Source organism: Propithecus coquereli, unplaced genomic scaffold (genome assembly GCF_000956105.1).
Source record: "Propithecus coquereli isolate 6110/MARCELLA unplaced genomic scaffold, Pcoq_1.0 Scaffold782, whole genome shotgun sequence".
NCBI lineage: Eukaryota > Metazoa > Chordata > Mammalia > Primates > Indriidae > Propithecus > Propithecus coquereli.
Window position 1 is genome coordinate 106,692 of NW_012153974.1, and position 10,379 is coordinate 117,070.

At 51.5% G+C, this 10,379-nt stretch overlaps 1 protein-coding gene across 2 annotated transcripts in view; it reads right to left on the reverse strand.

Annotated features, from left to right (window-relative positions):
- Positions 1 to 1,783: 1,783 nt before the first annotated feature.
- Positions 1,784 to 10,379, reverse strand: part of PCID2 (PCI domain containing 2) — a 30,217-nt gene continuing 21,621 nt past the window's right edge. Inside the window, exons 7-13 of one of the 2 annotated variants that reach the window (XM_012662820.1) lie at positions 10,248 to 10,323; positions 9,019 to 9,160; positions 5,622 to 5,722; positions 4,613 to 4,686; positions 4,336 to 4,461; positions 3,362 to 3,485; positions 1,784 to 2,666 (exon numbers count right to left, since the gene is read on the reverse strand). In XM_012662820.1, coding sequence (XP_012518274.1) covers positions 2,577 to 2,666; positions 3,362 to 3,485; positions 4,336 to 4,461; positions 4,613 to 4,686; positions 5,622 to 5,722; positions 9,019 to 9,160; positions 10,248 to 10,323 — 733 coding nt within the window. In that variant the 3' untranslated portion in view covers positions 1,784 to 2,576. The remainder of the gene's footprint in view (positions 2,667 to 3,361; positions 3,486 to 4,335; positions 4,462 to 4,612; positions 4,687 to 5,621; positions 5,723 to 9,018; positions 9,161 to 10,247; positions 10,324 to 10,379) is intronic. The other variant, XM_012662821.1, reaches the window with a different exon arrangement.

The following is a 10,379-nucleotide window of genomic DNA, read 5'->3' on the forward strand; positions in this document are numbered from 1 at the left end:
CACTGTTCATTGTAACATAAATTACCAATGGGGTCAACCCCCGTTTTTAGAATTAAATTGTCAACATTAATTGTAACAGTAAGAATATCAACAGGTAAGATTTTCACGAACCAACTGCAGGCTTTTGTTTCACGCGGCCCTGGGCTCAAAACCAGCCTGAGTTAAATACAACTCACACGGCGGTCAGTGTGTCAAACAGAAAACCCAGGATGGAAGCATTTCGGGGCCATCGCCTGACCTGCTCCCTTGGCGTCTGGGGGACGGCCGCTCCACTCAGGCGCCCACGCTGGGAGGGCCCTGGCCGTGTGCAGACCTTGTCGGGAGGCTGCACCTGCTCCTCCATCAGAGCTGTCGGGGGCCCCGGCCGGCAGGGGAGTCCAGTTAGGAGACAGACCAGGGCTGCGGGGAGCAGGGACCCCACAGCCACACGCCAGCCCCTCCCCACGGCCGCGTCTCTGGAAAAGCAGCAAGTCAAACACCCACCAGCCCAGGGACGACGGAGTCTGCCAGCCGTGTCTCCAGACCTGCTGGGGGCACCCAGCTGAGCGATGGTGGTGACGGGACCCTTGGCCCAGGAACGGGAGGGCGGAGCGCGAGCCGCTGCAGAGCAGGGCAGGGGAGAGCGGCTGAGCCCAGCGCCCCGGCCCAGCCCCGGCCGCGGGGGTTCCACTTTCTCCTTCTGGGAACTTCAGACCCCGAAGGTGTTTCTGATTTTCTCCACTTCGCGTGATGGGACTGGAGGAGGCTGGAAGCCGTGACCTTGCTGTCCTTCTGGAACAGTCACTGCCCTTCACATGCAGCACAGCCTCAGCCCGAGCCTCCCTCTTCCTTCCCCATTCGGCCGACGGCAGCCCCAGGGACACCAACACCGGATCTTTCTGGACGCCTCGGGTCTCCAGCCCTGCCCGGCCCGCACCCAGCACAGCCACCTGGCCGTGGCACTTGGACAGGTGCGTCTGAGGGTCTCAGGCTTAGCACAAAACAAGAATGCAAACTCCCACTGATGGTTTTTAACAATTGCAAGTAGAAAGGGTAATATTTTGGATCTATCAGATCAAATCAGTATATTATTAAAAAGAATCTCTCCTGTTTCTTTTTATTTCTTTAGGATGGCTGCTGGAAAGTTTTGTGTGAGGTGGGCTCACGGCCCACGTCCCTCAGGCAGCGCTGGGTCTCCTCCCTGGCCCACTCCCTCCTCGCCCGTTTGTGCCACCCCACACAGTAGAGGGGACGGCTTGGAAACTGGTCACGTCCCTCTCTGGCTAAAACTTGCGGAAGCAAATCCCAAACCACCTGCTGACACGGGGTGCGGAGGAGCCAGGCCCGTGTGCGAGTGGCAGAGGCCCGCACCAGCCCAACGCACAGCGCACAGCTTTACACGCTCAGCCACCGCAGGCGCCTGGACAAAGCGGGGATGTGTGGAACTCCACAGAACAAGAAATATTTGGATTCAGTCAAAAGGCTGCACTCGAGGGTCCAGAAGGCCACGTGTGGCCTTGAGGCCGCAGGTCCCCACCCCTGCAAGTGCTAACCCCGAGGTGGCTGTATCTGAGGGCAGGGTCTGCGGAGGCCAGTGGGGCCAAGTGGGTCGCAGGCGGAGGCCCTGTGAGGAGAGGAAGGGAGGAGACCAGCTCCCTCTGCACACGAGAAGACGCGGCTCTGCAGCCCACGGGAGGGCCCCCGCCAGAACCCGCCGCACTGGCAGCCGACCGCAGCCAGCCACCAGCCCGCCGCTGGGACGTGGAGCTCCTCGCTCAGGCTGACCCGCCGTCCCCGCCTGCTGTGCCGACTGCGATGGTGAGGAAGCAAAGCCACACGGGTCGGTCGGGGCCGCGCTTCGAGTCCCCACGCAGCCACCGGATCCCGCTGTCGGCGCAGCAGTCAGCAGCTCACACGGGACACTGAGCACCTCGTGTCAGACAGGCTCGTGCTAGATGACTCTGCCCCGCCGAGCCGACACCGCGTTCTGAGCGTGATTCAGACGGGCTGGGCAAAGCTGCAGCATGCAGCGGGTCAGTGCAGAGATGCATTTTCAACTTACCGTGGGTCTACTGGATGTGACCCCGCCGTAAATGAAGGAGCACCTATACAGGTAAGGTACAAAATCTGGAACATTTAAATCAAATTAAATTCTGCTTTTACAAAGAAGCTTTAAGTTAACCAAGCATTTTGATGACATAAGATATTCAAATTTAATCTATAAAAATAGATGGATCCGGGGAGATACAATGAAGAACATGCCATTTGACCAAATTCAGAATACCTTTTTTACGGAAAGAGCTGCAAAAGTTACAAGACAGCCTTTGGGAACAACACTTAGGAAAAGTAAACTGGAGCTGCCTTCACACAAAGCCACCTTCTCCAAACGGCAGAGCGTTGCGTTTTCCGAAGAAAGAGTTCCAGGCCTTCCTGAGGCTGGCGTCCCTCACAGATGACGAAGGAGGCTGGAGATGCCCGGCTGTGCGGGCACACTCAGGCCCGGGGCCCAGGAAGTGCACCGCGAGGGTTCCCAGCGTCCAGGCACCGCGGGGCTGAGTGTGTCAGCACCAACAGGACCACGGGGACAGCCGCCGCGCTCAGCACACCGTGGACAGCGGTGGGAAGGGGTTCTGCTTGCTGACCACCAGCTTCTGGTGCTGGTGCGATATGTAGCCTTTAATGTGGCCCTGCAGGAAAGAGGGAGGAGTGAGTCTGCGCTTCTAACCCGAGCCACGGCGAGGACGAGGCAACTCAGTCACTCCGTCCCCTGGCAGGAGCCGCCCTCCCCAGCAACGGTGCGATTCGGCTCACTGGGAAGACAAAGACTAAAACTACTCACAGCTGGCCCCACATCTGTGGGTCCCCTTCTGTGGAGCCAGCCAACCACAGATAAAAAGTACTTAGGAAAAAAAGCGCTGTTCTGAGCAGGCCTCGTTTCAGTTGTTACTCCCTGAACAACGCAGCGTGACAGCTGCTCACACAGCGGCGCTCACAGCACGTTTGGTGTTGTGAGTGACCTCTAGGGGCGACTCAGAGCACGCAGGGGTGTGCAGATGTGCAGACACTGCACCGTTCCTACCAGGGACTGGGGCGTCCGAGGATTCTGGTGTCCAGGAGGGTCCTGCACCCAGTCCCCCTTGGACGCCGCATACCCACACACGGGGCTGCCTGCACGCACGGTGGAAAATACGGACACATATATTATATCCACCCCTCAGAAGGCCCTTTGAATGGTATTTGCCGGGATAAAATCGGCTCTATCAGAAAATATCTTCGCAAAAGCAAATGCTTTTTGATAATTTTACCACCACCACATTGAAACTTCAAATCGAGACCGAATCCCGCCGCGAACGGCTGCCTGAGGCAGGAGGCGGTGGCGCACCATGTAGATCAAGTTGGCCAGGATGCACTGCACCTCGTCGAGGTCCACGTCCTCCACCTGCATCAGCCTCAGGGCGACCAGGAAGGCGTCCAGAGACAGCTGATGTGTTCTGAGCAACAGATACCTGCGGGGGAGAAGAGTCCCCTGCGGTCACTGGCGGGAGCGCAGCACTTCAGACGCCGAGCGGGCTGCCCTGAGTCCGCAGGGGAAAACAGCTTTTCATAAACCGGTGTTGCAAAGGGCGAAAATAATTTTCCCACCCATTAGATACACTCTAAATACTCTCTAACGATAAGAGCTATTAAATATAATTTGACTTTTCAGTTAAAAAAAGCCACTAGGCAACTAGTACAAATACTTTTTTTTTTACATTTACTGAGTATTTCATTAAATTTAAGATGTGTATTTTTTCACATTTGAATCTCTCTGAAATCGGATGCACTGACAATGGGCTCAGTGAAATATGGGCCTTCCTATTTTTGACAGACGACCCACAGCTGTGTGAAAGGTCTGCTTTCTTTGAAGTTTCATTAACTGAGATCCTGGAGGGACCAGGCCTCAGAAGAGAGTGAACTTCCGGGGTCAGGTGAGGAAGGAACAAGCGCGTAAACATTTAACCTTCTGAGAGGCGGGAGTGGGGTCGGCTGGTTCTGACAAAGCAGGCGAGGGTCGGTCCGGCTCCCACGGCCGGTGCCGGATGAGGCCGACGTTCCCCAGTGCCTGCTGCCAAGGCTCCTCGTCGCCCGGAACCCGGGCTGCTTCCCCCAGAAGCGCAAGCAGAGCTCCACTGCTCACCTGCCTCCGCGCCCAGCGCTCAGGTGAGCGGGGGACGATTCATTGTGTTCCACGCAATTAAAGGAAAACGAGGGGGCCCCGCCCACCAGGGTGCCCCTCTCCCCGCCTGCGGCCGTTCGCCGGCTGACGGCGCTGCCACCAGGCGCGCTGGGAGCTTCACACGCTGGGTAAATGCTCACACTTTCTTGAAGAGATTCCTGTAGGTGATGATCTTCAGTTTTTCAAGGATGAGGAAAATGCCGCAGCGAATAAAGAACGTCTCGTGCTTGGCCAGCGCCTCGGTCAGCAGGAGCAGGTTCCCTTCGCTGGCGAGTGAGGGAAGACGCCACAGCCACAAAACAAAATCCCAGAAAGAGCGCGTCAAAAAGCAGTGACTCCTCACACAACATTCGGGGGTAGTTTCTATTAGTTTTATATTTTTAAAAATCTCAAGTGGAGAAGAATAAAATACTCTACCTTACGGCTTTGGTCACCTCAGCAAACTGCATGAGATGGTACTTTTTCAAAAGCTCAATCGTTGGCATGTGACCCTGAAATAGGTTTCCAGAATAAAAACACTTTCGTCTTTCACAGAGTTGTCTTTGATAAAATTCTTTTCAAGGAATTAAGTTTTTAAAGAACTGCAACCTGACTTTCTTAGAATTTCTGCGTAGGTAGCTGGACGAGGACTAACAACACACTAGCACTCTGGGCAAACAACACTGGTCTAGAAAGACGGGCACCTGGCACAACGGTTTGCCACTCAACGACAGGTGACCTTGGCCTTGGCTGTGTCACGGCTCTTACCGTTCATGTAACAGAAGGGGAGGCAGAACTGAAGAAACACTAGCATAGTCGTAAGATTTAGGAACACGGAAATATCTTCCAGAAGAATGGACTAAAAAACGTAAAACCGGTTGTCTGGTAAGCAGCATTAGCTACAACGTCGCTGCTTTTTCAAATCACAAGCCATTCTGAACCACTTACGTTTCAACTGTAAGCGTGTCCTGCTTTATTTCTTTAAATTTTTAGATGGGAGAAAAGAAAGTTCTGTCACTTTAAGGATATGTCAGTCAATTACCTTACTAGTTATTTGACATTTCTTTTCAAGTATCAAAAACAAATTTGGTGAACTAAATAAAATATCTACAGACAGGCTGGAATGACATTTTTTCCCACTGCAGTTAATTTAAGGTTTTAGGGAGAAATATAATAATATGCACTTGTTTTATTTGTTACATGAATGTTAAACTTTTGAGTTAGATACTTTTAAGAGAAACAGAACACAGGCAAAGCTTTTCTAGAAGGGTCTGGAAGTGCCAGCCATGGAGAGCCCGGTGGTTCGGGCCAAGCACATGCTCATCCCTGCTCTGTGTTGGGCGAGCCCCTGTGCGGACTGCGCCCGGCCACACACCACCTGCTGTTCTCGGGAGGCCTGTCGGCTTCTTCGGAGCACCAGGATCTATCAAAACTGAGTGTCACTCACCAGCAGCATCTTTACTGGAAGCAAATAGATCAGAATCATCCTTTTGTTCTTCTGACTCATGCGGTGGCAGTGCTCGAAGGCAAACGACAGGTACTCCTCGGCTGCAAGACGAGTGGGGACCCCCTTGAGCGCTGGACCCGCAGCACCGCGACACGACAGCCTCGCCCCAGGGTCCGAATCACCACGTTCCCTTCCTGCCCCATTCTGCCGTCTTATCCTTACTGTTTCGTCCCTCCTTCTGTTAGCTCCAAAAATAGCAGCCCAGCTTCATTTCTGGGATGAGTGATTTTTCTTGGGTAAAACCCATAGCCCCAAATTCAACAAGAACTGCCTGGGACATTCTACTTAACAGAGGGAAAACCGAAGAAATTAACTTCCCTGAGAGTCTGACTTGCCTGAGGTCTAACAGGCCACTGGGCTCAGCATGCTGAGAGTTTAACCTGCTCAGACGATACCCACGTTCACGGAAAACATAAAAACGTATTTAAAGATGTACCGCCATTACTCATTTTAATCATGCATAATTAAACAGAATAAAAATCACTTAGAGAAACACCACCCTCCAGCTTAGCATATAATTCAATGATCATATACCTGCACTTGAAATGAACGTAAGCTTTAAAAAATGATCGCATTAACCTGTAACATATCCATTCTGTCCTGACAGCGATACTGAGAGGATTCCATCTCATACAGAACAGACTTGAAGTCAACAGATTTCAAGATACAACAACGATTCGATTTGTGAAGACAAATCCTACCGACTGTGCGGCACAGAGCTGCCGAGAGCCTAACGTGCCGATCGGCCACTCCGAGAGCAAGGTCGAGTGCGCTGAGCGTTTGTGGAGGCTTGAAAGGTAAAGGTGAGAGAACGGCAGGGATTCCTGGACAGTGGCCCTCCCTCCTCCCCAGACAAGGACAGGTTGTGCCGACGCTGAGACTGGTTCAAGAATTAGGGAAGTGAGGGCAGGCGCAGGGGCTCACGCCTGTAACCCCAGCACTCTGGGAGGCTGAGGTGGGAGGACTGCTTGAGCCCAGCAGTTTAAGACCAGCTTGGGCAACATAGCGAGACCCCATCTCTACAAAAACTAAATAAAAATGAAAGAATTAGGAAGGTGAGATGTTCCCTCAGACAGAGGCACACTAGTGTTTATGCTTCCTGAATAGTGACGTTAAGTCCCAGATATAAGAGACCCGAGATGCCCAGAACTACAGAGGCCGTCTCCTGTGCAGACCACGTCAGCAGAAGCAGCAGGCCCTGGGGTCTGAGGGAACCCACACTGAGAACCGCTGCCTCGGCTCCTAACCGGTGTCTCATCTTGCAGCGAGTGTGAGTGCCGCGGTGTCTTCCAGCCACTGCGCTGTGCCCGCCAGCAGCCTGCAGGCCCGGGATCGAGGAACAAGGATTCGGCCGAAAGTCGGCAATATCCAGCGGCCGGAGCTTGACTCTTGCAGCCCAGACGCTGAGACGTGCCCCTTTACCACGGCCCCGGGCTCAGACCCCCAAGGAGGTACGAAAAACGCGTTTCCTAGGCTGGGCGCGGTGGCTCACGCCTGTAATCCTAGCACTCTGGGAGGCCGAGGCGGGCGGATTGTTTGAGCTCAGGAGTTCGAAACCAGCCTGAGCAAGAGCGAGACCCTGTCTCTACTAAAAATAGAAAGAAATTAATCGGACAACTAAAAATATAGAGAAAAAATTAGCCGGCCATGGTGGTGCATGCCTGTAGTCCCAGCTACTCGGGAGGCTGAGGCAGGAGGATCACTTGAGCCCAGGAGTTTGAGGTTGCTGTGAGCTAGGCTGACGCCACGGCACTCCAGCCCGGGCAAAAAGAGTGAGACTCTGTCTCAAAACAAAACAAAACAAAACAAAACAAAAAAACGCATTTCCTAATCCACAGGGCTGAGATTTTCCGCTGTCTTTGAGGGGATGGGACATATTTTGCATCACACAATGTATTTTGGTTGGAGTAAAAAATATCTAGAAGGGTATAAATCTCTCAAGTTAGTATATTGTTGAAAGTGTGTAGCAAATAACTCCAAATATTCTTTCTTACATAACATAAAATCGCACGAAAGAACTAAAATGCACACAATCTCTGCAGACATTCTATCCACTTCAGTACAGTCGGGCTCCAGGAATTCCCAGCAGTAAGTGGAAATCGAACCACCGGGAGCGAGCGCAGTGCTGGCTTGTTAGGCACATAAAGAAATTCCTGATCAGCTTAGCGACCTCAGAAAGTCACAATCTCTTATGATTTTCCATTTCTTTTACAGTGAAATATGAGTGTCAGATGATACAGTCTTGAAGGTACTTTTTAGCTCTGAAGGTTTTAGAAGCTGTGACTAGGTGGTGTCGATATTAATAGACCTCTTCTGGCTGTGTCAGGGATCCACACCCATCACTCAGTGAATCCTCAGAGGAAAACCTTATCACTACCTTAACAGAACTCGGTAGAATATAATTTAGAGGTTTCTACCCTTATGCTTTATATTTTAAGGAGAAAAAAACAGATGGGAGAATTAACCAAGAAAAGCCCTTCTTTAAAGCCCTAGATCTACTAAAACTTTTGTGAAAGGAGATGGAAAGTCAGTCTGTAGCCAACAGAGCGAAACACCAGAGCAGCCATCACCCGCGCGCGGGCGCTGCGGTGCGGGGCGCCAGGGCTGCAGCAGCTCGGGGAGAAAGGCCTCTCGCCCACCTGTGTCGCCTGGAGGTGCTGCTTTGTGCAGCCGGGGCTGTGTGCGCAGCAAAGAGCTGAAGAAGTGAGCTTAGAAGTCTGGTTTGAGCACAATAGAAGAGATCACAAAGAACCACCTCACGCCCGCTCATCAGGAAGTACAGAAAGGAAAACAGACTGGCTTCACGTTCTTGACAAAGTCAAAGACAAGCCGATACATTAACGTGATTTCACGACATTCAGCTCCGGTAGCAGCGACTCTACATTAAAAACCACAAACATGAAATCCGACGCCAGGCCGCAGCCCACGTCTCCACTGCTTGCTGAGTCATCCCCACGCGGGACTTTCAGGCAGTAAGTCAGGAGCTGAGCTCAGTGCTGTCCTCATCTGTTTCCCATGTCCCCATGACCAGCACATGCGACAGGGCCACAGGGCTCGGGGAACCGTCGTGCTCAATCAACGCAGCAGGGACGTCCGTGGGACTGCGGGACTCTGACACGTATTGCAGGACCCACCCGGGGCCAAGTGGGAACCTTCGAACGGGACTTTCCCTTATTTAGCCATCGTTAGTGTCGAGCACACACAGGCACCTTGGACTCTGTTACGCGCGTACTGCACCTGAATAATAAATGCACTGCTTGTGCTCTCTGACGCTGTGACACTCAGTTATTCAGAACGCGACATCTCATCTAAAACACCGGAGAAGAGACGGACACACCTTGCTTAAAGTCGCTGTCGAACATGGCCTTGCGTCCCACATAGTACTTGTACGTGACTCTCTGCGCGGTGCTGTAGTCGTCCTTCAGGTTGGAGCTGTCGATTGCTCTGATCAGGGGTTTGCACAAATGCAGTTTGTTGATCTGTAATGAGTAACAATCCATTTAAAATATTTAAAAACAACAAAGACAGGTGGTAGAACAAACATAAACTTCTACTTTACTAAGCATATGTCTCCTCAAAATGGGAATTACAAAATCTATTATATCAAAATTATTTATTCAATAATAAAAACTAAAACAAAAAGCTGCCAGCACAGACGACCTCACTCTGGACAGCGCTGAGGAGCCCTCCCTGGGGCGCTGCCGCGGGGCAGCCGGCCCTCCATCCACAGTCGGTGGAGGACACAGGCTCTAGAGTAAACTACACGCACCGGAGGCCCAACTCCACACCGGGCAAGGTGCTTAGCGCACAGGTGCCTTAGTTTCCCCTGGAGCTAGTAACAGTCACCTCAGAGGTTGAGTTTTGTGTTCTGTTTGTTTTTTATAGAGACCCTGTTCTTTGGGCTAGAGTGCCGTGGTGTCATCATAGCTCACAGCAACCTCACACTCCTGAGCTCAGAGGATCCTCCTGCCTCAGCCTCCTGAGTAGCTGAGACTACAGGCACGCGCCACACACAGGCACACACCACCACGACCAGCTAATTTATTTTAATTTTAATTTTTGTACAAATGGGTCTCACTATGTTGCCTGGCCTAGAGTACAGTGGCATCACCATAGCTCACTGCAGCCTCAAACTCCTGGGCTCAAGTGATCCTCCTGCTTCAGCCTCCCTAGTAGCTGGGACGACAGGTGTGTGCTACCATGCTTGGCTAATTTTTTTAAATTTTTTGTAGAGACGGGGTCTCACTGTGTTGCCCAGGCTGGTCTAGAACTCCTTATCTCAAGCAATCCTCCCACCTCAGCCTCACAAAATGTTGGGGTTACAGATGTGAGCCACCACACCCAGCAGAGTTTTAAATAAGATATTTGTAAAGCATTTTTGAACAAGGCCTTGTACTTAGTAGGCACTCATCAAATGTTAGCTACTAGGGTTATGAACATGGTTACGGTCATTTCCCAAGCAATGCCAGAAAGGCTAGCTAATAATTAACAGAAATAATATGACATGTGGAAAGACAGGGAGAAAGAAAACTTACAAAGACATAAAGTATTCAAATGGAAGCATACCTTAAAGTAAATTTTGAATAACTGATTCACCAGAAACAGCATTCCCCACTTCTTAGAGTCCTCTATACCAGCACGACTATGGGAAAATAATTTTTTAAAGTTACATAAGAAATAGAAATCTTATTTATAAAT